The 27895-nt window shown below is 41.7% G+C and overlaps 1 protein-coding gene across 1 annotated transcript; it reads right to left on the bottom strand.

Annotated features, from left to right (window-relative positions):
- Nucleotides 1–390: 390 nt before the first annotated feature.
- On the bottom strand, nucleotides 391–26195 carry Asah1 (N-acylsphingosine amidohydrolase 1). The gene is made up of 14 exons (XM_042700480.1): nucleotides 26064–26195; nucleotides 17171–17217; nucleotides 12774–12864; nucleotides 12308–12394; nucleotides 10815–10893; nucleotides 8419–8493; nucleotides 7170–7215; nucleotides 5840–5984; nucleotides 5320–5374; nucleotides 5109–5190; nucleotides 4004–4135; nucleotides 3529–3652; nucleotides 2365–2421; nucleotides 391–895 (listed from the first exon to the last, which is right to left on the bottom strand). Exons 1-14 carry the CDS (start codon nucleotides 26139–26141, stop codon nucleotides 806–808), a joined length of 1188 nt encoding a protein of 395 aa, XP_042556414.1. The 5' UTR covers nucleotides 26142–26195; the 3' UTR covers nucleotides 391–805.
- Nucleotides 26196–27895: the final 1700 nt, after the last annotated feature.

Below are 27895 nucleotides of genomic sequence, written 5' to 3' on the forward strand. Positions count from 1 at the left end.
CTCCTGAGCAGCTAGGATTGCAGGTACAAGCCACTAGTACCTGGTTTTATTTTTTTTAACTGTTTGACATGTGTACTAATTTACATAATCTGGAGCTGTTTTGGAAGTGAGCAACTTCCTGGGGTTATTGGGAGGTAGGGTAATTATGAAAAAGAGAATACCTAAGTTTTCTTCACAAAAGACTGCCATGCGTAGTGATAAGTTAAGAATCCCCAAAGGTACTTCTTTAGACAGTTAAAGGTATGTTTATCGCCCATTAAAAGACATACTGATTGTTTATCTCATTCCTTTAGTTAAGTAGTCAATTATATTGCTGCATTATAACAGCAAAAGGCAGTCTATTGATAGTAGTTAAAACCACACACACATACACAAACATAAATATGTAGATAAAAGTGAAAAACTGAATAATGTGGGTTATTTATTTTTACATTCCATAGGGCAATGGATTAACCTGCAGAGAACTTTGGTTAATTTCAAATAAATAAAAATTCATCAGTCATTTTTCATTGTAAGTCCTACAATGATTTAACTCCTCATTCCATCCCCAAATGCCATAGTGAAATGATATTCAGCAAATTCTAGATGACTGCTTTGCTCCACTTGAAAAAGTGACCTGTGATTATGAAGAATCAATTTCTGTGTGCAAAAAACAATCTGCAGTTGTAGGCGTCCAAAAAAGGACATGCTCATGACCCACCAAGAACGGGCCTGGAGTCTCTCAACCCCTGGGTAAGACCGGAAGTCATGCTGGACATTGCATCTTCACAAATTGGAATGCATGAGCAGTAGGCTGGATGCACGCTCACCAACCTATACAAGGGTCTGGACAGTCCCGCAGGTAAGTTTCATATTGACCTTTGGTAACGTCAATCAAGGTTGTAAACGCTGTCAGCTGAAAGATAAAAGTTGTTTTTAAAGAACTTTTCAATTCTAAGATATCATTTCTGTCCCTCAAGAATTTGCTTTATAAAATTATTTAATATTAAACAACTACATACTAATAATATACAACATAGTCTACTGGTATTTTATAATCATATTAAGACATCCAACATCAGTCAACAATGAATTATGGGGCCTGAACTCTGGGCCTGGGCACTGTCCCTCAGCTCTTCAGACTTGAGCCACAGCACCACTTCCGGCATTTTTTCTTTTTGCTTATGTGGTGCTGAGGAATCGAACCCAGGGCCTCAAGCATGCAAGGCAAGCGCTCTACCACTGAGCCACCTTCCCAGGCCCTCCCTGTTTGTTTACAAGAGGTTACTCCTAAGCAGTACACTGCCTCACAACCATTAAGCTGCACTTAACCCTACTCAGTGTATAACTGGCAATCATACGAAGCCTAAGGATTATATTGTGTTGAAAGAGGTTACTGTTGGCTCTCTCTCCCCTCACAGCAGTTGGAACACAATGATGAAACTGGCAGTACCACACTGAAAGCACACAACTGCACTCACACAAGGGTTGTGCAGAGCATGTAAAGCATCTATGTGAACACACACAGGGCTGGTATGGGCAACAGGAGCACACTATGGCAGGTTGGTGAACTGAAGGAAGCCTTTTCTACAGGAGCTAAGTACTGATCCAGATCTCACAGGGGAGAAGGACTTCCGGCAGGTATGCTTTACAGACTATGAGGCAGAAGGTATAATGAGAAAGAAGAGACAGGAATGAGAATGCACAAAGACTATTAGCAAATGGGGTAATCACAAAACTGTGTTTCTCACTTATAATGTGGGGACAAAATAAAGGGACATGAAAGAGCCACGGGAAATCCTACCTTGTCAACACACATAGCATAGTGATTCTGACAGACAGGGAAAAGTAAGGAGTACAATGCTACACATAACCTAAATACCTTTATTTAGGTTATATCTGCTTATATGTAAAGCTTGAAACAATACTGGCTGATTTGGGGCTGGGAAGGTGGCTCAGTGGTAGAGTGCTTGCCTTGCATGTGTAAGGCCCTGGGTTCGATTCCTCACCACCACATAGGCAAAAAGAAAAAAGCCCGAAGTGGCGCTGTGGCTCAAGTGGTAGAGCGCTAGCCATGAGGGACATGAAGAGCTGAGGGACAGCGCCCAGGCCCAGAGTTCAGGCCCCATGACATACACAAAAAAAAACACTGGCTGATTTGGACATTAAGCCATAACAACTTTATCATGTTTTGAAAGTTATGGTTTCAGCCACACAAAATACCTATTTTAAAAATATTCTGAAATATGTTCATCCTTAAGCTGAATATCATTTCTAAGCTCAAAATGATCTAAGATAACAGGAGAAGACAAAAAAACAGAATCAGATTCTTTCCCTGAAAGGAAATATATATGTGTATATATACATATTTGTATATATAAATACCTTGTTGAGAACAGGCTTTGTTGACAGGACATCATATAAAGTTGCAAATGACAGGTTCTAGGACATAAAAACAGTTTCCTTGAGTAAGTTAAAGAGCTGTCAGCAGCGTCCATCCACACAAATGGGTCATTAGCCACTGAAACATCTTTCAGTCCCCTTCCCTAAAGGAATTTCCTTTATACACTGCTAAAACAGTCAATGCTTCTAATGCATTTTCCTTTTCTTCTTTTTTCAATTCTAACCTGTTATTTAACTTCACAGATGAAAGCTAGCATTAGAGTAATAAAAGGGACACTACAGCAAAATTTTGTACACAGTGGCTTACAACTATAATCCTAGCTATTCAGGATGCTGAGATCTGAGTAGCATGGTTCAAAACCAGCATAGACAGGATAGTCTAAGAGACTCATTTCTACCAAATAAGCTGGAAGTGGAGCTATGGCTCAAGTGGTAGAATGCTAGCCTTGAGCAAAAAAGCTCAGGGACAGTGCCTAGACCCTGAGTTCAAGAAAATAAAGACTAGAGGCATGGCTCAAGTGGAAGAGTGCCTGGTAACAAAACCAAGGATTACAGTTGTAATGCTATCTACTCTGGAGGCTGACATCTAAGATCATGGTTCAAAGCCAGCCTAGGCAGAAAAGAGACTCTTGTCTCCAATTAACTACCAAAAAGCTGGAAGTGGAGCTGTAGCTCAAGTGGTAAAGTGCTAGCCTTGAGCAAAAGGGTTTATGGACAGTGCCCAGGCACTGAGTTCAAGCAAGGAAAAAAACCTCCAAAACCAAAAACACCCACAAAACCTCAGTGAGGACTGCCTAGAGATACTGAATAATGTGGGGTTTTTGTTGTTGTTTTTTGTTGGTTGTGTGGCTTGAATTCTGGGCCTGGGCGCGGTCCCTGAGCTTTTCAGCTCAAAGTGAGTGATCTACCAACATAAGCCACAGTGCCACTTCTAGTTTTCTGATGGTTAATTAGAGATAAGAGTCTCACAGACTTTCCTGCCTAGGCTGGCTTTGAATGGCAATCTCAGATCTCAGCCTCCTGAGTAGCTAGGATTACAGGCGTGAACCACTGGCGCCCAGCTATGTTTATTTTTTGAAGGCCAAAGAATGTCAGTACTAGTTCCTAAAGGAGACAGTTTCTTTCACATATTACAATGCAAAGTACCTCTTGGGTTGTGCGGTTTAGACACATCTGTGTAGGTGTTCTGCGATCATCAAGGAAGAAGGGGCTTTTCCATCGGTCATAATTTGTTTGTACTAGATACCATCTACCCTGTTTAGGATTGAGTCTGTATTAAAATGAGAGAGAGAGAGAGAGAGATTTATTCTAAGTCTTCATGTCTTAAATCTGTACATATGTCAGTCTGTGCTTTCTTTTCTTTTTCTTTTTTTTTTTTTTTGTTGTTGGTTCTGGGGCCTGAACTCTGGGCCTGGGCGCTGTCCCTTAGCTCTTCAACTCAAGGCTAGCGCTCTACCACTTGAGCCACAATACCACTTATGGCTTTTTCTGTTTATGTGGTACTGAGGAATTGAGCCCAGGGCCTCATGTATGCAAGGCAAGTACTCTACCATCGAGCCACCTTCCCAGCCCTCAGTCTGGGCTTTCATTTATACCTTTTTGCCTTAACAAATGTACTTACTCAAATACATCCAAAGAGTCTTTTCTTTCTCGTGTAATCACACAACCCTCCCCAGACTGGTTGCCTCCCAGGATAAGATATGCTGGGGCCAATATCTTAGTTTTAGTCAATATATTCTTGGCTTCTTCATAACTACAGGATTAAAAGAAAAAAGTAAGCATTTTAGATGACTTGGAATGTAAATGTCTTAGTTTTGTAGAAACTAAAGTAAGTGTCTATGGTACTTTTTTCAAAACCATGGTGAACAGCATTTCCAGTAGGAACAATCTTCATAGGTGGCTACTAAGATATAAGGGAGGGGTCTCAGCAGGTTCCTCATCTGAGGGAGAAATAAAACGACCTCAAAAAGAGGATCCTCGCCGGGCGCTGGTGGCTCACGCCTGTAATCCTAGCTACTCAGGAGGCTGAGATCTGAGGATCGCGGTTCAAAGCCAGCCCGGGCAGGAGAGACCGTGAGACTCCTATCTCCAATAAACCACCAGAAAACCGGAAGTGGCGCTGTAGCTCAAGTGGTAGAGCGCTCGCCTTGAGCTGAAGAGCTGAGGGACAGCGCCCAGGCCCAGAGTTCAAGCCCCACGACCGACAAAAAAAAAAAAAAAAAAGAGGATCCTCCTGCCTTATTGTCTACGCCTGTCCCTCAACAGACAAAACAATCACAGTATATAAAACTGAGAAAATACAAAGCAACCTTGAAAATTAGAGCTCTTAAAAATTTAAGTGATGACTTGAAGAATAACTCTGAATCACTGAATAACTCTGAATCACTGGGAAGTATTAAATCTCGAATCAAGGCCAACTTGTTCTAAGTCATTTGGATGTGGTGGGAACTGAAGGAAAGCAGTTTTGCAAATGTAAGATTCCTGCATCACAGAAGACTACAACATGTTGATGTCTTCCAATATCTCTTTAACACTTGTAAATAATTTATTGTTCATGCTACAAGGGCATGCAATACACACAAAGAGTAATTGCCTGTGTGTGTCAACAATTCACCTAACAAATTCTGTAACAGTTCCTCTATGGGTATTAACTTGGGGCTTATATCCTAGAGTAAGTAATTTAAAATAAATGGCATATCTGATAATAAGGCAGTAAACCACTTCACCTTGTACTGTTTTCCAGAACTGATCTTGTCATAAACCCTATCCACGTGGCATCTTTCCTTCCCAGAATCCATTCTAGGATACCTGGAAGAGATCGCACATACATAGTGTCACAGGACCTGGACATAGTGAGACTTCTCTTAACTACAAAACACAGTCCAACCATCCTCTTATAAAGGCTGTGGACCTTTCACCTCTGAACAGACTACTCACCCAGATAACCGCCATTCATACTGAAACGTTCATTTAGTGTAAGACTAAATAGTCCCTGAGAAAAGACAAAGCAACATAGTCAGAATTGTCAACTATTCTCTGTAAGGCCTTCCCTCCAGAATTACAATGTGGTATATCAGAATGGGTAAGGAACACTTTAAAGAACAAGACTTTTTTTGAGTTCAAAGATTTTCACATCTATAAGTTGGATGGGTTATTACTGTTGACACTTTTTGGACAGGAAACAGAAGAACAGAAAACTCACATATGACTGGCCTATATGAGCAGGAGACAGAGGCTGGATCCCAGATGCTGACTCTCAGTGCCTGACTGCTGACCACACTCAAACCAGGCTAAGCATTTCATTTATATGCATACTGATGAAGTGACAAGATGTACAGGGGATGGAATGGGGCTTCATATTCTTTTCAGGTCCTCATTTTCTTGGACTCAACCCTTCCCACATGTAAAAGCAGGACTCCATACAGTTCATAGAAGTATGTAACAACAAATTCCTTACTGGTTTGAATCCTGTCAACATGCCCACATAGCCAGCAAAGCTTGTAGCCTTGAAAACAGTTTTATTGTTTCTTTGGAAGTCCAAATTCACTGTTAAAGGTTTTAGTTCCTCTGTTACGACCCAGGTATTATTATTTATATTCCACCTAGAAGACAAATTTTGGTGATATTTAAGAGCAGTTGAAGATTAAGAGGAACGTTAAGCATTATCATAGGTGTTTTATCTGCATAACCACAGGTGATCGAGCCTAATAAGACCTTTACACTATTAGGTTTGTTATGGTTTGGCTCTGAAATGTCTCAAAAATCATTATGTGTGAAAGGATGGGTCTGAAATGTAGCCATGTTGAGAGGTGGGGTTTGGAGGAAGGGGTTGGATCCTGAGGGCCCTAGTAACATCATAATTTGATGAGTTTTGGGAAATGACAGAAACTTAGGGGAGGGGGCTTCATAGTTAAAGGGAGAAGATCCTGAAATACATGGCTTTGGGAGTTATAGCTGGTCCTGGGCACTTTTGTCCACCAGCTTCCATGGCCATGAAGTGTGCAGTCTCCTCTACTACACACTTCCACAGAATGATGACCTGCCTTCACCAGTTTTAAAAGCAGCTGATCATGGGCTGAAACCTCTCAGCCATGAGCCAATATAAACCTTTCCTCATTTAAAATTGTTCCCATCGATATTTTTGTCACAGCTATGTGCAGATGACTTACACAGGGTAGTTTATCTTCTGTTTTCAGAATACAAATCTGAGGCTGAAAGAAATTGAGTAACTCTCCCCGTGCCACACTGACTATATAGATAATGGGCCCCATATTCTAATGTAGGTCTTTATTACAAACTCTTACTTATTTCGGGAAGGTCTAGAAGAGAAGTAGAGAACAATGTTTCTTTTCCTTCTAAGAAATAAGTAATGTATTCATCTGTAGCTTTCAAGAGTGGTCCTGATTTCTATTCCCCAGGTGCAACTTATTAGAATCAAACTTTCTTTTTTTCTCCACTGCATTTAAAATTTTTTTATTATTATCTTTAAGTAGTAGAATCAAACCTTCAGTTTACAAAGGGGTGGGAAGGGGAAACAAAGGAGGAGGCTACAATGCTTGATAAGAAATGTACTCATTATCTTGCCCATGTAATTGTAACCCCTCTGTACAGTATTTTCACAATAAAAAAAAAAAACCTTCAGTTTACACAAAACATGCCTTGATACTAAAGAATCCAGTCATGTTCACTTACGGCTATCATATAGTGGGCATGGAATTGGACTATCTTTTCATCAAGGTAATACAATCTATATTTCTTATGGAATAATGTTATTAAGTAACGCTTACCCAAGAAACACTCCAAAGTCCATGTTTCTTCCATGTAGAAGATGACCTATTCAGAAGGTAATCAGAAGAGACACATGTCACAGTTAAGGTAGTACTCAGATTCCCAATCACAGCTGGACACTTAAGCAGCTTGACAGCATAAGAGTAAACTGGAATCATTGCACATCACCAAGACACTCCAACAACTGAGGGTACAGAGATCTAGTTAAGACCAGAATATGGGGGCTGGGAGGGTGGCTCAGTGGTAGAGCGCTTGCCTTGCACGCATGAAGCCCTGGGTTCAATTCCTCAGCACCACATAAGCAAAAAGAAAAAAGCTGGAAGTAGCGCTGCGGCTCAAGTGGTAGAGCGCCAGCCTTGAGCTGATGAGCTGAGGGACAGCACCCAGGTCCAGAGTTCAGGCCCCACGACTGGATACCCCGCCCCCCCGCCAAAAAAAAAAAAAAAAAAGACCAGAATATGATTAAAGGGACAGGGCCTTTCTTGGACCAACTTTGACATAGTTCTATCAGGGAGGGTAAAGATATCTTCGCCCCAATGAATATGGCTTACTCATAGCTTCCTCCTGTAACTAATTTCAAGGATTAGATGTGGGCAAACTTTATACCCAGAGTATAGATCAAAAGTAAGGGTAAATTGGACAAGCTATCTTATGCTTTGGACTCTGTAGACTAGCCAGGATAATGTAGGAATAGGAGACTGCTATACATAGGGATCCCTGGCTTGACATGGTGGGAGGATATTTGTAATTAGCCTCCAGCAAAACTCATGTCATTGCATGCAGAGCCATAGTCCTTCTCCCCCTGTCTACTACATAATGCAGATGATCATAGGCAGACTATGAGCCAAGTAACATTTCTAGTCTCAAACACTTCTTGCCATTTTCTCCACGTTTGAATTATACTTTGGTAGGAAGTGGAGGGGTTATAAGACTAGTTTTCAGTATACTTACAACATTTACCAATGTATAGAGGTATATGGGACATATACAGAATAAGCCTGGATGTGACGTGGTAGGTTTTTTGTGTGTGTTTGTGTGCCAGTACTGTGGCTTAAACTCAGGGCCTGGGTACTGTTATTTGGCTTTTCCATACAAGATTGGTGTTGGTGCTCTACCATTTGAGCCACAGCTCTACTTCTAACTTTTTGGTGATTAATTCCACTTTGGGGGGAAAAAACAAACTTTTTAAGAAGGATTTTTCTTTTATGTCTTACTGTGCACTACCCACCCTTCTTTAGCATATATTACCTTCTTTGTCTTCTGTTATTATTGATGTACACATAGTAAAAAGCTCATAGAAAATATTGAATGAAATTATCTCTCCTGTGAGGAAGCAGAGGGGAAAGATTTTTTAATATATAGAACCATGACAACAAAACTGTTTTTGGTAGTTCTGGGGTTCAATAGTCAAGGCCGCACTCATAAACCTCACTCAATAACCTCACTCACAAAGTCTGCCAATGATCGAAGCCCAAACCCTGAAAAATGTTTTTAGAAAAGTATCTTCACAGCCGGGCGCTGGTGGCTCACGCCTGTAATCCTAGCTACTCAGGAGGCTGAGATCTGAGGATCGTGGTTCAAAGCCAGCCCGGCAGGAGAGACCGTGAGACTCCTATCTCCAATAAACCACCAGAAAACCAGAAGTGGCGCTGTGGCTCAAGTGGTAGAGCGCTCACCTTGAGCTGAAGAGCTGAGGGACAGCGCCCAGGCCCAGAGTTCAAGCCCCACGACTGACCAAAAAAAAAAAGTATCTTCACTGTGTGTGTGTGTGTGTGTGTGTGTGTGTGTGTGTGTGTGGTCACGCATGTTTCTGTGTGTGTCAGTGTGACAAGCCAACCTCAGTGTGCCTGAATATCTGACAGGTGCCAGCATCTCTCACCTACTCAGACTCTACTGATGAAAATAAACAAGGTCTGAAAGGCACAGAAAATTGGGTGAACTAACATCTATGCTATAATATGCACAAAACGATCAGCAATATTGTTCATTTTAAGCTTTTTGGGAATAATTTAAATATGAAAATTTATCTATCTCTGGTGTACTGCGAGTTGCCAAGGAAAGCTACTGTAGAATATTTCATCTTTAATTGTTTTTTGTTGGTTTTTTTTTTTTTTTGGGGTCCGGTCGTGGGGCCTGAACTCTGGGCCTGGGCGCTGTCCCTCAGCTCTTCAGCTCAAGTCTAGCACACTACCACTTGAGCCATAGCACCACTTCCGGCTTTTTTTTTTTTTCTGCTTATGTGGTGCTGAGGAATCGAACCCAGGGCCTCATGCATGCAAGGCAAGCGCTGTACCACTGAGCCACCTTCCCAGCTCGTTGGTTTTTTTTTTGTGCCGGTCCTGGTGCTTGAATTCTGGGCCTGGGTGTTATCCCTGAGCTTCTTTTGCTCAAGGCTAGCTCTCTACTACTTGAACTACAGTTCCACTTTGAGCTTTTTGTGAATAGTTTATTGGAGATCTCAGTCTCACAGATTTTCTTCCCTGGGCTGGCTTCAAACTACAATTAGATCTTAACCTCCTGAGTAGCTAAGATTAAGGTGTAAGCTACCAGTGCCTGGCTTTTAAAATATTTTTACAGGGGCTGGGAAGTTGGCTCAGTGGTAGAGCGCTTGCCTTGCATGCCTGAGGCCCTGGGTTCAATTCCTCAGCACCACATAAGCAAAAAGAAAAAAGCCGGAAGTGGCGCCGTGGCTCAAGTGGTAGAGCGCTAGCCTTGAGCTGAAGAGCTGAGGGACAGTGCTCAGGCCCAGAGTTCTGGCCCCACAACCGGACCAAAAAAAAAATAAAATAAAAATATTTTTACAAAACTGTATAATACGAATTCAGCATTAATTTTTTCTTGAACTCAAAGGACTTATATTCTTGTTCAGTTTTCTTTTTCTAAAACTTTTCATTATTTTGTGCTGGTATTGGGGCTTAAATTCAGGGGCCTCCTGTTCTCACTTGGTTTTTTTTCTCTCATGTTAGTGCTCTACTACTTGAGCCATTATCTCCATTTTTGGCTGTTAATTGGAGATTAACAGACTCACAGACTTTTCTGCCTAGGCTGGCTTTGAACTTTGATCCTCAAATCTCAGCCTCTTGAGTAGCTAGAAACACAAGTGTGAGCCAATAGCACTTTGCCTTTGCTTGGGTTTCTTTTCTTGAGCCATACCAAGTTATGAGAGTTCTTTACATAATGAAAGAATTAAAAACTTATTTTTCATGTAGACTGCAGATATGTTCCTATTGTATCAGACTGTTCATTAAAAAGCAAAAAAATAAGCAAAAATCAATCCATCTTTGTGAGAAATAATTTTTCAACTGACTCTTTTGTAAAAGCAAAGTACTACTGCCTGTAATAAAAATTAATAATTCTACTGCTTTGGCAGCTTAAAATAAAAATTTTGGAGTAATGAAAAAACTTTTTCAATGGATGTTACAAATTACGAACTGAAACTTTAAGAATAGTTTTCAAAAAAACATCAAAAATTAAGGATATCTCAGCCTTCTGAATAGCTAGGATTACAGGCATGAGCCACTGGTGCTCAGCAGCATTATTTATTATGAAGATCTTTACACTTTGCTGTATGTATATCTTTCTTCAATACAAATATGTTAAAAGTGTTTTATCAAGTGTTCTAAATGTTACAAAGTATACTTTACCTAAAGGCATTTCAGTCACATCTGCAATCCCCTTCATTTCCTCTTCAAAAGGTCCAGGAAGGGTACCTAGTAGACCAGGCTGAAAAACAGATTAACAGTTGTTTCCTCTAAAAGAATGCTTTGAGATCTGGTTCATTGATATTTGTCCTACATATTGCTGTCACAATAGGTAATAAGAATTCTTTTTTAAAGTCCTAGTGTGGGTTGTATGAGATTATCCAGGTGGACTGATTCTAGTTCTTGCTCTCTCTAGAGCCTGAGGAAAGATCAAAGAAGAAAATATAATCTGAGAGTCACAGGTGTCTATATAGGGGCTTAAGACTAAACATTACACAATTGATCTTGATTTAAGATGCATTAATTGCATTGTTAGCAAATGACAGACAGACAAGCAAACTTCAATGGTGGACATCATACTTTTATTCTCAACTACAACTATTCACAAACATTGAGATTCCAATTTAGGTTCATGCCCTCTTGCTGAGATAATGTGATAAAAGTTCACAAATCCTATTTTTCACTAATTTGTTATGATCTCACTAAGCATATTATTTTTTTCCCTAGGAGGCATTTCTTAAGTCTTCCATTGGTTGTAACTAAGTTAAAAAGATGAGAGATGGAGTCTTCCTGAATAACTAAGAGGAAAATTAAATTGTTTGGTGACTGCCTACAAAAAAAAAAATACTGAGTTTCTGGAGCTGGGAAGGTGGCTTAGTGGTAGAGCACTTGCCTTGCATGCATGAGGCCCTGGGTTCGATTCCCCAGCATCACATAAGCAAAAAAAGCCGGAAGTGGCACTGTGGCTCAAGTGGTAGAGCGTTAGCCTTGAGCTGAAGAGCTGAGGGACAGTGCCCAGGCCCAGAGTTCAGGACACATGACCGGACAAACAAACAAACAAACAAAAAACAAAACTGAGTTTCAAGGGTCACACACTGAGGGGACTCCATCTCCACAGAATACAGGGCTTGGCTGAGTGAGTCATTTGGTCATTCTAGAGAAATCTGATTTCTGAGATACTTAGGCAAAATACCTAGGTAGTAGTGGGAAATCAACATTTTTTTAGTTTTTGCTCTTTTTTTTTTTGTGATATGAATCAAACCAACCAAGGTTTTCCATAAGCACAACACTATACTGCTAAACTATGCCCCCCCAGCAAAAGTCAATAGTGTCCTTACAAACCTAAGTATAAGGGCAAAAAATTCTATACTCCCTGGTGAAATATGAAGATTTGTCCACTGCTCTGTAGAAAAGTCCATACATTGAAGAGCAGTTAACTGCCAAAATTTTTCCATGCTTTGTGCCTTGTTACTCTAATATTATCAACCCAAGAATTTAAATCCTTCCAAAGTCCAAAGAGATACAAAAATGTCCAAAGTTCTTGAGAAGAGGTTGCTGAATTATTTCTTTAAATAAGTCCCAAGCACCTTTGGAACTTTGTGTATATATGTATGAGTGTGTGTGCTTAAACTTCATCATAGGAAATTATTTCTTACCAACTTACGATCCACCATCTCCATAATTTTTCCACTTGGCACAAATGCATTTACTACATTCTTCAGGGAATTCACTAATATCTTTATCTAGAAAAATAAAATACTTAAATACATAAAAGACTGCTAAGATTTAAGAATAATATATATATTATGAAAACAGATTTTTTAACTTATCCATATATGGCTAAATCAAACAGTAAACATCATTTGAAAATATTTTCAATTAATATGTTAACACAATTTTATCTTTAAAATGGAATTTGCTTCTTAAAGAGAGATGATATAGAGTGAAGAAAACAGAAGCAAAAATTTACTAAAAAGAGTAAGAAGTTACCTCTACCATCAACACTGATTCATGACAGAAAAGTATTAAAACATACATATAAACTAATTCATGGAAAATTCTTTTAAAAATACAGTTATATTCACTAAAGTCAGAAAGAAAACATTGGGAATCACTACATACCCTTGGTGCCTTGTCTGACACTAAATCATGCCATCTTTTGTAGGGTGGTAAGTCAAGATTTATGGTGTACCATGGAACCGGCCCTCTATAGCTGTAACGAGAGGCATATCATCTTGAAATGCTGAAACAGTTTTCTGAAGGAGTTAATGACCTCTATAAGGACATATTACACACATATTCTTAATAACAATATAGAAATTGATTACTCCGACCAAAACTTGCAAACAAAGTACTCTCTCAATCTGTATCCAATGCTTCTGCCCTCTGTATTGTTGCACATAACAGTAATCTTGGAATCGAATTAGACATTCTGAGCCAGATGCAGTAGTGCCTGGCCTGAATTACAGGAGACCTTGTAATTCTGGCACTTAGTGAGACCTTGTTCCAAAAAGCCAAAAAGGCAGCTGGGTGCTGGAGGTTCACACTTGTTATCCTAGATACTCTAAAGGCTGAGATCTGAGGATCATGGTTCAAAGAGAGCCTAGGCAGGAAAAACCATGAGACTCTTTACTTCGAATTAGCCAGCAAAAAGCCAGAGGTAGATGTGGCTCAAGTAGTAGAATGATAGCCTTGAGCAAAAAAGCTAAGGGACAGCACCTTGCTGTAAGTTCAAATACCTCACTAAATAAATAAATAAAATAAATAATAAAATTATGCATCCAGAATCCAGAAAGTTATTATGACTTGATGATACACAAAAGAATCAACCATGGCTCAAGAGCTACATGATCTAAATACTGTTGATGGAAAACTCTTTTTTTTTTATTGTTGTTCCTAAATACCTGTAAAGATTTAGCCCACTCTTAGAATTAGCTTTCTAGTTTCAGAATTCTCTCTCAGTCCAACACTAATGCCAAAACACTGCCTCTAGTGATGGACAATGAGGTCACCTCTGACGCTCCAAAGTGACAAGTTAACTTCCCAAGTTAGTTCCCAAGTTAGTTTCAAACTACCTTTATAATTCTCTGAGGCAAACTATTCTTCTCCTGTATATTATTTCTCTCTTCTCAATCCTCCATATTAAGTCTAAGCCAAAGTAGTCTTCTCATATCTATTCTCCAACTTCCTACTCTTTAACTTATGAACAGTAATTTGCACTTTGAGGATATAGCAAGGGCCACTCCCTTATCAATGGAGCTAGGCCACATGTCCGCTCAGTGAACTCTGCAACAACTACTGTCACTACTGGAACATCATTTTCTGGTACTTTTTACCAAACTGAAATTGCTTTTAAGGATGGAGCATTCAGTTATTGATCAACTTTTTTTTTTTTTGGGTCCGGTTGTGGGGCCTGAACTCTGGGCCTGGGTGCTGTCCCTCAGCTCTTCAGCTCAAGGCTAGCGTTCTACCACTGGAGCCACTTCCAGCTTTTTGTTCTTTTTGCTTATGTGGTGCTGAGGAATCGAACCCAGGGCCTCATGCGTGCAAGGCAAGCGCTCTACCACTGAGCCACCTTCCCAGCCCCACACCAAGCTGTTTCTGATTAATCATAATTTCACATACAAAATTCTGTCCCACAGTTCAACCATCTACTGCCTCTGTTATAGGTAGATAGTCCAGCTCTCCATCCATCCACGCATGCATTTGGATATCCAGGTGCAGCAATAATGACACACTTGGGGCTATGCATATTGCTGACACTGCCATAAGAAATGTATTCCATGAGCCGGAAATGTAACTCAGTGGTAGAATGCTTGCCTAGTATGCATGAAGCCCTGGGTTCCATTCCTCAGTACCACATAAACAGAAGAAGCCTGAAGTGATGTTGCTCAAGTGGTAGAGTGCTAGCCTTGAGCAAAAGAAGCTCAGGGACAGCGTCCAGGCCCTGAGCTCAAGCCCCAGGAATGGCAAAACAACAGCAGCAGCAGCAACAACAACACACACACACATATACAACTTAGCAGAACTGATGCTCAATCAACAGCAATCACTTTAGTATGTTTTCCCACTTTTCCCCTCAGAATTAAAATAATTTCATTACTTTTGAGATTTAGCATATTCTTATATCCAGATCATCATAAGTCATACTGTCTGAATCCACATGGCTCTTCAAGTGGCTTGCAAACTATTTCAAGTGACAACACACACATGTGCAAATAAGAGAGCATTAAGTGCCCAGTGAGCAGTAGAAAAGAAATGCTTAATGGAACTCAGATGGACACAAGAATGGTGTGGCTCTCACTTCCTGCATCTCTGCGCTGATGTGACTGGTCAGGCTAGATGAACAGGTGTCCCTTTCCTCCCTCACAGTTGCCCGAGCAAGTCACTAAAATTTGTGTACCTGAATGAAAAGGATGAAGTCATGGGGCCAGAAAGCCTGCTTGTCATCCAAAGGTACAGGAATGCTGCCTGGTCTGCCAGATCTCAGATCCACACAGACACAGTACAGAAAGGACTGGAGGATTTTGGTACAGGAAAACAGGATGCTGACAAGAAGAAATCCAGTGGAAATATCAAGGCAAGGGGGGAAGTATACATGCACATGAAATCAATGTCATCTGTGCATATATTTCAGTGTATATACAGATGCACACATAAGGAGACACACAGGCACCGACACACACAAACACACACAGAGCAATACAGAATCAGTTCAGTTCCCAACCAGGGAAGGTTTATAGTTTGTAGGGCAATTAACTCACAGGCACAAGCAAAGTACACATTAAAAAGGAGCAGAAGCCGGGCGCTGGTGGCTCACGCCTGTAATCCTAGCTACTCAGGAGGCTGAGATCTGAGAATCGCGGTTCAAAGCCAGCCCGGGCAGGAGAGACCGTGAGACTCCTATCTCCAATAAACCACCAGAAAACCGGAAGTGGCGCTGTAGCTCAAGTGGTAGAGCGCTAGCCTTGAGCTGAAGAGCTGAGGGACAGCGCCCAGGCCCAGAGTTCAAGCCCCACAGCCGACAAAAAAAAATAAATAAATAAAAAATAAAAAGGAGCAGAAATAAAGGCTTCAATGTTGAAAGTATTTATTAAATGTTCAGTTACTTGAGGATAAGGGAGACCATCCAAGAGACAATAAGGCAGCAAAGGCCAACATGGCACTAGAGGTAAAAGAAAGGAAGACGTTAGATCAGGCTATTGAGGAGCAAACAAGCTGGAAGATACACTGGCTTCAGGACAGCAACAAAACTAGTTAGCTTGAAAGATTTAAATGAAGGTAAGTAAACTAAAATAATTTGGAGAACAGGGGTGTTATGTTGTAATCCCAGCTACTTAGAAGGTGAGGAACAAGATCTTTTTGGCTCAGGCCAAAACCACCACCACCAACAGCAACAAAAAGCAGGTTAGAAAGACCCCATTTCAACAAACAAGCCAGCTAGCTGGTTAATAGCTCTAATGTCAGCTATAGGCAGCCATAGTAGGATTTTGATTTGAGACCAGTCCTAGGTTTGAAAAGTATTTGAAAAATAATCCAAAGCACAAAGGGCTGGAGGCATGACTAAAGTAGTAAAGCGCTTGTCCAACAAGCTCAAGGCCCTGAGTTCCACTTCAATACTTAAAAAAAAAAAGAATTTGGATCATTACAGTTTCGTTCAGTCAATCACTCATGACTGGTAATCAATATAGTATGGTTTCCTACTTCACAGAGAACAATTACACATCCAGGTCATCATTTCAATCATATTCTCTGAGTCTACATGGCACCCAAGGTGGCTCAGAAACTAGTTCAGGTACATAACACCCACGTATACAAACAAGACAGCAGAAACTAAGCAATGAGCACAGAAAAGAAATGCTACATGGAGACAGGGCAGAAATCTAGGATCCAATGAGCCAGGGACAGAATCTATTTAGAATGTCTACCTCAAAAGAGAGCAGTATAACGTATGTAAATTAGAAATGTTATAAAAACTGAAAACCTTAGTTGGGTGCAGGTGGCTCATGCCTATAATCCTACCTATTGCGATGGCTGAGGTCTGAGGATCAGAGTTTGAAGCTGGCCCGGGCAGAAAAGTCCATGAAACTCTTTTTTCCCCTAGTCCCAGGCTTGAACTCAGGAGCCGTGGCATTATCTGTGAGTTTTTGCTCAAGGCTAGCACCTTACCAACTGAGCCACTTCCATCTTTTTGGTAGTTAATTGGAGGCTCTGGGGCTTGAAATCAGGGTATTTATGCTCTCACTTGGCTTTCCACTCAAGTCTGGTGCTCTACCAATTGAGTCATACCTCCAGTTCCAAGAAATGAACATTTTAACCATGGATTTTTTATTTTCAATTTGTTCAAGATCTGAGACAAATTCATAAAAAACAAACCTAAGGAAGTCAATCTTTGGCTCAGGCTGGAAATTACTATTTAAGTAATTATTCACTACAATTATTTTTGTGGAGTATACCACATTAAAAAACTCAAAAACCTCTGCATAGGTCTGAGTTTTGATTATCTGATGTTTACTCACGTTGGTCCAGAAGGAGGATAAGTTGATTTTTGACAGTCTTCTGTCCACTAAAAAAATAAAGAAAATGAAAAGGTTCAGAAATCATGAATGTTTGCTAACTCAATAGGCAACTGGGAAAAACAATTAGTTTGTGAAGATAAAAAATCATCCTTTTACACCATTTCAGTACCTTCTCTTTTTGAGACCAAGTCTCTCTTGGATAGCCCAGGCAGTGGTAATCCTCCTACCCTAACGTCCTGAGTGCTGGGATTATAGATGGATTATAGACGCCAGGTGTCCAATACCTTTTTAAGATAAAAGCCTTTCCAGTCAGAAAACCTCTAAAATCTGAAATCACTGAGGTCTCAATTCAATTTGCAAAAGTGCAAAAGGGAAATGTAAATATAAGAAAGGAGATGTAAAAAGTTCCTCTTAGATGGCTAATTACTACCAAAAGTAAATGACTTGATAGGATTCATTATTACTAAATGTCTTAGTCTAATTTGATTGCAGCTTTGTGCTGAGATTTGCATCTCAAACCACCTTTTCAGGATATGGGGCACAGAGCTACTTATAACCTGCCTAAAAGGTAACCTCACCTACCACTCCCAGCGGTCAGAGCTACCTGCAAGCACTACCACGGCCACGCCGTGCACAGGCTGTGTTCTCTACATGAAATGCCCACTTGGTGAACTTTGGGTTCTAACTTCTAAAATCTACTTCAAGTATTTTTTTTATTAATAAGTTTTTTTTTTTGTGAAAATACCATACAGAGGGGTTACCATTACACGAGCAAGGTAATGAGTACATTTCTTATCAAGCATTGTTGCTTCTTCCTTTGTTTCCCCTTATTATCCTTGCCCTCCCATCTCCATGACTACTCAAATATTTTTTTATTTTAAAAAAAAAAGGGTATTTGGGACTTGAACTCAGGGCCTGGGCACTGTCTCTGAGCTTTTTTGCTCAACGTAGCACACCACCACTTGAGCCACAGTTCTTTTTCTGGCTTTTTGGTTTTCATTGAAGAGTCTCACAGCCTTTGCTGCCTATGCTAGCTTAGAACTGTGATCCTTAGATCTCAGCCGTGTGAGTAGCTAGGATTACAAACGTGAGCCACCTGCACCCAGCTCAAACATCTTTTTTTTTCTTTTTTTGTGGTCTTCACCTAGCTATTGAGAAGGCTGAGATTTGTAGGATCACTGTACAAGGCCAGTCTCGGCAGAAAAGCTCATTATAACATCTCTAAAATTATCAGGAAAAGTGCAGGGCCTACGGTGTGGCTAAAATGGTAGAGCACCAACTAAGCAAGCATGAGGACCTGCATTTGAACACTAATACCATAAAAAAATTCTCAAAGTTCACCAACTTATGGTTCTTTTATTACTGTCTGTAGAAGGTGTACATGTTTATCTTTTCTTGAATCCCAGAACTATAAAAATGTTTAAAAAATAATAATCTACAATATGAGAAGTATAGGGAAGACTTGGAACTGCAATCGGGGCTCTGAAGTTATATCTGTTGCACTTTGTGTCAGAAAAGAGATCTTAAAGCTTGTTTAACTTTTGATAACAAGGTAAGTATATAAAATACTTTCACATTAGTTGTGATTTGAACAGTATCATAAAAGTGATCTACAAGGATATACTTCTATCGTGTAACTTTGTTTCGTAATTTGAGGCTGAATTAATAAATAATAGCAAAGTTGTTGCAAAAGCTAATATACAAAGCCATTCATAAGCAAGGTGCCAATGGCTCATACTCATGATTGTCTAATACAAGTCACATCCATAAGAAAACGCTACTTTGTACACACTAAGACAACTATAACAGAAAAAGTTAGTCTAAGGGAAAGGGCTGGAGTCAAAGGAACAGGCAGATGATTCTTTTTCATAAACCTGTTCATATTACTTTTCTTTAACCATGGACACTTATATGAAATTTGCAACACTGATTTTTCTAATTGTATGATGTTATTTACATTATATAAAGGATTTTCAGAGGGGTTTCTGGCATTATTTATTTTTTGTTGGTTGTGGAGCTTGAACTCAGGACTTGGGTGCTGTCGCTGACCTCTTTTTGCTCAAGGCTAGTGCTCTACCACTTTGAGTCACAGCTTTATTCTGGTTTTTGAATGGTTAATTGGAGAGAAGAGTCACCTAGGGACTTTTCTGCCTGAGCTGGCTTCAAATCGTGATCCTCAGATCTCAGCCTCCAGAGTAGCTAGGATTGCAGGTATGAGCCATGGCGCCAACCTTTGGGCATTATTCTTAAAGGTGTTATGCTATTAGTAAGCAAAATTATTTTAAAATAGTAAATGAGTTACCTCAATGGAGGACATATTGTTTTACATTCATTATTCCCTATTTGGTACATTTGAGGAGGGATACCAAAAAAATTGCATCTTACTCAAGGAAATCTTAAAATACAAACAGGAATTTTCAAAACATCATATATTGAAAAGGGTGCTATTTATTAAACTTTATAAATGAAATTTTATACAAATTCATGTAATATAAAATTCTTCTAAATATCAGAAGTTTTGGTTAGTCTAAAACACAATTTGTCTCTCAAAATCCAAATTTTGTCCTTTTACTCTATTTGAAGGTAACAGGAATTTCATGATCCTATTCAAGATACCACGGTGGGCTCCACTGGTGCTTTGTAGGTTATAGAGTTGGTGACAGAATTCAGAGTCCAACACTTCACCGGCTTCTTTCCACAGCAAAAGCAATAAAACCAAGGCTTCAATTTGGTTAATAGAGTCTTCTTCACTTAGTTTAGGGGTTTGATGATCATTAGAATCAATTTAGCAAATTAGTGAAATGCAGAGGCTCCCTTCCTAATAATGGTTATCTTTGCATGTCCTTGGATCCAAAGCTAAAATAAGCATCAAATTACAGATACAATTCTTACTAGGCAACTGTGTGAAAAGTTGAAAGTGCTCTGTCAAGTTTTAGGAGAGAGATTAAGCTGCCCCAGAATTAAGACTAAAGAGCAACCTGTGGGAGGGTGATAACTATGATAATCTTAACTGCAATATGCCAAGAATAAAAAAGTAGATGTAAGTGAAAATAAGTAAGGTAGGCACTAATGCTGAAGTCACTTAAACCGAATACTAGCACAGTGCCAAGAAAATTACACCCTTAATGTGTTAGCCAAGGTGAACACAGTTTCAAGGATTACAATGAACTAATTTGCAATTTAAAGTTTACCAGCCCCAAATTTAAGAGTACATGGTTATAATAATAGACAACCTTATCAAGGTAGATACAAATTTTAATAGATGATAGGCCAAGGCTATAAACAGATGAATAGGTAGAGATAGTATGCAATTTGCTTGGTCTACTGTTACCTTATCACTGGGAGAAAAAAAATCAAAATTTTAAACACACACACACACACACACACACACACACACACACACAGGTCTTGCATCTTCCTTTGTGTTGTTTTGTGAGGGCAAAAGGAAATAATAAAATCTGTTTTTATTTAAAACTCTAGAAAATGGTTTTTAAGGATTTTCTGAGTCAGTAAATTCTCTGATTATTATAGTTATTTAATCAGGAATTAAAGCTCTTTGAAATTAATCAATCTTTATTTCCAAAAATGAATTAAAAAGCAATTGAATATAACATATTTAGGAAAATAACAATTATATGCATGAAAATTATATGTATGAAAAGGCAAGAATGAAATCCAATTTTTAAAGCTTGCAGAACATTTAAAAAAGGGCCAACAGGAGGATTAAAACAGAAAGAATTAATATGATCAAAGTACATTATATGGATGTAAGGAAACATCACAAACTGCTTACTTTGTGCAATTAATGTATGCAAATAGAAGTTTGAAAATAAAGTGAAAATTGTTTCACTGGTGACTCAATGAATGCTCCACACATCTAAAATAAATAACATAATTTTCTCACCTCCTTAAAATATTTTAGGGAGAATCTGAATGAACTGTATGTTTCTAATAATATAGGGATTTTTGTTGTTGTTGTTTTTGTGCTAATCTTGGGGCTTGAACTCAGGGCCTGGGTGCTGTCTCTGTTTTCTTCCTCAAGGTTAGCGCTCTATCATGTGAGCCACAGCTCCATTTCTGGCGGTTTTGGTGATTAACTGGAGATAGAGTTAGGGAGTTTCTGCTGGCTTCCAACTTCAGTCCTTAGATCTCAGCCTCCTGAGTAGCTAGGATTACAGGTACGACCTGCCTGCAGCTTGGCCACAATTTTTTTGTCTTTAAAAATTATCCTTGAGTAGTTCTACCAAGAAGTTACCGTTTAACAAAGCAGTTTATGAATTCAATGCATCTTGATCAATGTTACGCCTTTCAACACTCTTACCCATCCTTCCCTTACCCACTCCTAAAAATGTAATTTTTAAAATCCTTATGTACTTGTTATATCCACATGCTGGGGAAAAAAAAGAAAGAAAATGGGAGATGATTTAAAGAAAGTATAGAGCTGGGTGCTGGAGCCTCGTGCTTGTAATCCTACCTATTCAGGACGTTAAGATCTGAGAATCATGGTTCGAAGCCAGACTGGGCAGTAAGACTTTTATTTCCAATAAACTACTCAAAAACAAAAACAAAAACAAAAAGGCTGGAAGTGGTGCTGTGGCTCAAGTGGTAGAGTGCTAGCCTTGAGTACAAAGAGACTCAGGGACAGGGCCTGGGCCCAGGCCCAGAGTTCAATCCCCAGGACTGGGAAAAAAAAGAAGTATATAGCTTACAGTAGTTTTACTATGAAAAAGGAAAGGTGAACAATTCTAGTAATTGTGTGTGTGTGTGTGTGTGTGTGTGTGTGTGTGTGTGTGTGTGTATGTGTGTGTGGGTGTGTGTGATGCTGGAACAAATCCAGAGCTTATGCAAGTTAAGCAAGTGCTCTACCACTGACCTGTATCTCCAGACACATTTATGAATAGGACCATATTTCTTGTAAATGTAATTCAAATGAGCCTGTTTTCATGTCTTTTGGGCTTGAATTAGAGAGTATTAAACTGCTAATATTTAAGAGAAATATTACAGCTCTCTGTAAGTGCTGAGGCTTCGTCTACCTTGTTGACTGAGCCATTTCTAACCTTTAGATAGAGTCTGACACTTGATGGCAACAGTATTAGTTGATAGTGCGTTCTTTCCTGTGGAGTAGCAGGAAAAAGCTCACACAGTGTAACAGAGGGGAAGCCAGTGTTAGTGAGATATATTTGTTTTCTGAAACTCTGCCTAATTTTTTTTTTTTTTTTTTGCGGGGGGGGGGGGGGGGGGGGTCTGGTCGTGGGGCCTGAACTCTGGGCCTGGGCGCTGTCCCTCAGCTCTTCAGCTCAAGGCTAGCGCTCTACCATTTGAGCCACAGCGCCACTTCCGGCTTTTTTCCTTTCTTCTTATGTGGTTCTGGGGAATCAAACCCAGGGCCTCTGGCATGCAAGGCAAGCGCTCTACCACTGAGCCACCTTCCCAGCCCCTTGTTTTCTGAAACTCTGAAAATCAGTGCTGAAGCTGATTTAATGGCTATCCTCAACAGTTCATTTCAACAGTTCAGTACTCAGCATTATGTTTCACTGTAGTCTTAGGGAATCTACTCAAAGGCACTAAAAGCTGCTTTTGCTGAAGAGCACTGAGTGACTCTTTGCTTGGGGCTTGCAAATTAAGAGAAAGATAAATAATGAGCCCCCAGTTTGCATCTGAGATCTTGAGTTATTCTTTCCTACAGACACTTTGCAATCACCCTGGGCTCCAGGAAGGACAGGATTTAACTATAAGCATCCCAGACTGGCAATGCCTTCACCTTACTATAATGGGGCAAAAACTGAAACTGTCCCAAAGGAAGAGAACAGTGAAAGGCTCAGGAAAGATGACTGATCAGGAAATAGTGACTAACGTTCAAATGATAAATGGTTACTTCTCCAGTTCCCCTTGATAGACAAGACTGAGATAATGGTCAGCCAGGCCATACTGCTGACTGAGAACATTTAATCATGATTCATGTATTTCTCTCTATACCCTCAGTTCTTCTTGGTCTGTAAAACAAAAAGCTCACATCTGTACCCCAAAGATGGACTGAAATGCGGTCTTCTTATAGCTGCCCTATTCATGTAACAAACCATCTTTCTCTGCCCTCTTCATGTCTCTTTATTTGGCGTGTAAGGCAAGGAACCACCAGACCTGACATACAGAATACTTACATTTTGGGCCGGGGTTTTAAAACACCAGTTTGTAGATTTTTTGTTTTGTTTTTCGTCAGTTGTGGGGCTTGAACTCTGGGCCTGGGTGCTATCCCTCAGCTCTCTACCACTTGAGCCATAGCACCACTACCAGTTTTCTGGTAGTTTATTGGAGATAAGAGTCTCATGGACTTTCCCGCCCAGGCTGGCTCTAAACAGCGATGCTCAGATCTCAGCCTCCTGAGCAGCTAGGATTACAGATGTGAGCCACCAATGCCTGGCTAAAACACCAGTTTTTACCAATACTCTTCAAGCTGAGATAATCAACAATCTTCATCTGTCAAACTGAATAGCTACTTCACATCTTCATAAAACTCAACTTGTCCCCCATCTCCTCCCTGGGTGTCCTGTCAACACTGACTCTTATTTGGTCTGATGCTTTAGCTATGCCAACTTCCTCTTACTCTGACACAAACAAGTTCAAGTCATGTGGCCTTTGTCCAGTTTTCTTTCTACATCTTCCTAAGACATAATGTGTGGCTCAAACTGACACATTACTTCCTGATCTTCATCTAATCCTTTCTTCTTCTATTCTGCCTTCTGATTTTCTTTGGAAACATCTACTTCTCTTCATGCTACTAGTGCTTTAATGCCCACTGTTCTCTTTCAAATCCTTTCCTCATATCAACCAATACCTATTTTTATTCCCCTCTAATCCAAATTATTTTTTTCTTTTTATGTGGTCATTACTAAAAAAATCCCCCACAGAAGAGCTTCTTCTTTTCTTTTCTTTTTCTTTTAGGATAAATTCCTGAACTGCTCACAGGACCTAAAGAACCCTGGATGATATCATCCAGGCTCTTTCTCCAGACTTTTCTCAGGGTCAACACCATCTCTTAAATGATACTTTATAAATTTAATGATAATTCAGGAAGACTTACGCTATATGCATATTGGGAAAAGCCTCCAAAACAAAAACATACAAACAAAACTCCACAGATACTCCAAATCAAATGAGTTATTTCAAGCTGGTCCTCGTTATTAACGTTTTAGCAAAGTTGTAGTGTTGTGCATATCTTCCCTCAAGGCAGAGGTGGGAGGATCTCTAGTTCAAGGCCAGCAGAGACAGTAAGAACCTTTCTCAAAAACAAAATAAATATATAAAGGATAAAGGTGTGGCTTAAGTGGTAAAGCCCTTGTCTAGCACACAAGGAGCCTTGGGTTGGGTCCACCATAAAAGAAGAAAAAAAAAGTTGCTTTGCAGTTATTTTGTTTACCATGAACTACAAACAATTTATAGTGATTCAAGTCACTAGACTTCCATGTAGTAGGTGCTAAGGCGTTTCTGAACAGATTTTCTGTAAAAATCTCTAAAAAAAAAAAATTCACAGAGATTTTAAGGGAGTTGTCAGTGGGGAAGCAAAACAAGAGAGGATGAATGAGGATGAACACAGTGGATTAAAGGGGAGGTGGGTGTAAGTGACAGAAATTGAGAGGTGAGCTTGGTTGGGATACACTGTGTGCATGGATGGAAATTCTACGATGAAACATCCTGCTGGCTGTATTACTCATGCAAGCTAATTTTGAAAATGGGAAGAATTATTAACTGGGCCTTAAAATCTTCTGCCAAGGAGATTTAAAAATACTACAAACCTAACATCTACTTCTGCCATTATTTAAAATGTTAATACTAAAAAAAAGGAAGCCAAAAAGGTCCAAATTCTGTAACAAGTATTGTCATTCCTCCCCCGTACTGTTCCAATTCAGCTCGACTTTTTTTCACCTTATACTCTAGAAGTTTGAACTCAAGGCCTCAAACACGCAAGGCAGAGATATTACTACACCTCCAGCCAGATACAGATTCTATTTTTTTGGATGTGCCAGACCTTGAGCTTGCTCAAGGCTGAAACTCTACCACTTGGGTCATAGCTCCACTTCCCATTTTTTGGTGGTTAATCGGAGAAAACGATCAGAGTCTGGACTGGCTTCCAACTGCTACCTTCAGACCTCAACCTCCTGAGTAGCTGGGATTACAACTGTAAGTCACCAACCACCAGCCTCCGAGATTTCTAATGGCTGAATGATAACTCTCCTGTAATGAACTGATGTTCAAAGTAGCTGGCCTTTCTGGAACATTTAAGAGGAAACTGCAGCTTGCTTCCACTTTCAATACCCTAAGCTCCCGGGCGTCATCCACATCTAGCCGAAGGGTAGATGCAGGTCCCGTCTGTAAAGAAATGAGTAGAGCGCTTGCCTGGCACGCACCAGGCCCTGGGTTCGATTCCTCAGCACCCCATAAGCAGAAAAAGCCGGAAGTGGCGCTGTGGCTCAGGTGGTAGAGCGCTGGCCTCGAGCCGAGGAGCGGAGGGACAGCGCTGCGCTCGGTGACACGCTTTCTCCAAAGAGCCACAGGCCAGGCGTTCCCAGGACGGGCGTGGGCGCCGCCGCCAGCGCCCCAGGCCTTCCCAGGCCCGGCTCCCACACGGGCGGCTTCCAGGTCTTCTCCGCTCCAGAGTCCCGGAGCCGGGAACTGGGAATCCAGAAACTTCCCCTCCGTTCCGCCGCGGCGCCGACCACACCCGGCCGTTCCCAGGAGTCCAGGAGTTCCCGTCCCGGCCCCTCCATACCCGAGCTCGCCGGGACCGAGCTCGCCGAGCGGCGCCGCGTCCCCCACCCTCGCCCGCCGCACCTGCACCCCGAGCCCCGCCTGCACCTGCGTGCGCCCCCCATCTGCAGCCCGGCTCGAGCTCACCCACCGGGGGCGCTTGCTGCGCCACGGCGCAGGTGACAGCTGCGGCACACAGCCAGGAGAGGAGACAGCGGCGGCCCGTCATCGTCCCAGCCGCCCCGAGGAGCTCCCGCTAGCGCCGCGGCCTCAGACTGCACTCCGGCCCGGGGCAGGCCGCGCCCCCGAGCAGGCCGCGCCCCCGCAGCCACGTGACTCGGGAGCCGGGCCGTACCAAGTCTAGATGGAGGACCTGGGTGCAGGGGGATTCGGAGCGGGAGGAGAGGCGTGTCCGGGGAAGTGTCAGGGGAAGGGGGAAGGACTCGACGGCTTCCCCCTGGAGGAGAGGCCGCCGGGATCGCGGTTGGCATCGTGGGGCTGTTGGGCGATTCCCCGACTCCCCCCCACGCCGTGCTGGCAGTGGTTGGATCCAGCCTCAGCCCCGCCCCAGAGGGTGGGCTGCTGAACCTTTGCCCAGTTCTGGCCCTGGGGCGTGGCCGCGGGGCACGCCGGGACGGGGCGGGGCGGGGCACGGGGCGGGGCACGGGGCGGGGCACGGGGCGGGGCACGGCACGGGGCGGGGCACGGGGCGGGGCACGGGGCGGGGCGGGGCCAGGGGGCGGGGTCCTCAAGCGCCCGGAGCAAGCCCGGCGAGCGGGAAGGGGTGTGGGGGTCTCGACGCCCAAAGCCCAGAGTCTCCACACGGACCCCGCTTCGCCCTCTGAGGAAAGCCAGCCGGAAGAGTCGGATACTCCCCCGGGTGGGAGGCGGCCAGCGGTGGGGGGCGGGGGCGGGTCCCCTCGCGTGAGGACAGCAGGTGTCAGGGATCCGGGAGACGCTGCCGGCTCCGAGCCGCCTCCGCGGGCGTCCCCGGGAGCCTCCCCTCGCCGGCGTTCGCCGGCCGCGCAGCAGGACGAGCTGGAGATGGACGCGCCGTGGGGTCGGCCCAGCCCTGCCGGGTGAGTGGTTCCTCCGGCGGGAAAGCCTGTCTTCGGGGTCCAGTTCCATTGAGAACTTAAAAAACGAAGCAAGAGGCTGGGAAGGTGGCTCAGTGGTAGAGTGCTTGCCTTGCATACTTGAGGCCCTGGGTTCGATTCCTCAGCACCACATAAGCAAAAAGAAAAAAGCCGGAAGTGGCCCTGTGGCTCAAGTGGTAGAGCACTAGCCTTGAGCTGAAGAGCTGAGGGACAGTGCCCAGACCCAGAGTTCAGGCCCCACAACCAGACCCCCCCAAAAAAAGGAAAAAAAAAAAACCCAAACAGAAACTCAACAATCATAAAAATCTTCCTTGCCCTCCCCCCACCCAGTTCTGAAATTGCACTTTTGCCCATTTGTATTACTTCCTTAAAACAATCTTATGTCTAAGGTTGAGAAGTGAGTCTTTGTTGTGAGTTTCCCTTCCCCTACATTTGGAGGGGTTTTTTTGTTCTTGTTGTTAAGGTATTTTTTGAGGAGGAAGTTTGACTTTTGAACATACACTGGGGTTCCTGCTTTAACGGTAAGCAAGCAGATCATAAAAATAGTCATTATCTGGGAGAGAGGAAAAGTTTCTGATGCATGTCTATAGTTTCAGATATGGAGAAGGAAGAAGCAGGAAGATTCTTTTGAACTCAAGTTCAGGGCCAGCCTGGAGAATATAGTGAGAGTCCATCTCAAAAAAAATCTAAATTATGAAAATACTGTGAATCCACAAAGTGCTAATCTTTTTTTCCAAAAGAGAGAATAATCAGGGGGTAAAAATGACAAAAATTCCTCCTTTGTAAGGCTTGAAAGATGAGAAATGGGCAATAAACAATTACATATTAGAAGGTAATACCTGCTAGAAATCAGGGCAAAGGGGATTGAGAATGTAGAAGGTAGAGA

The sequence above is a fragment of the Dipodomys spectabilis genome, unplaced genomic scaffold, assembly GCF_019054845.1.
Source record: "Dipodomys spectabilis isolate Male_0828 unplaced genomic scaffold, ASM1905484v1 ptg000009l, whole genome shotgun sequence".
Lineage (NCBI taxonomy): Eukaryota > Metazoa > Chordata > Mammalia > Rodentia > Heteromyidae > Dipodomys > Dipodomys spectabilis.

Bases quoted from the DNA above. Each gene is read 5' to 3' on its own strand.
- Asah1 (XM_042700480.1), bottom strand. From the start codon at position 26,141: ATGACGGGCCGCCGCTGTCTCCTCTCCTGGCTGTGTGCCGCAGCTGTC. The intron at 7,216-8,418 runs GTAATATATGCT...CCTTCTGAATAG, and splicing joins AATAACAGAAGACAAAGAAG to GTCATCTTCTACATGGAAGA. The intron at 4,136-5,108 runs GTGAAGTGGTTT...TTAATCCTGTAG, and splicing joins GTTCTGGAAAACAGTACAAG to TTATGAAGAAGCCAAGAATA.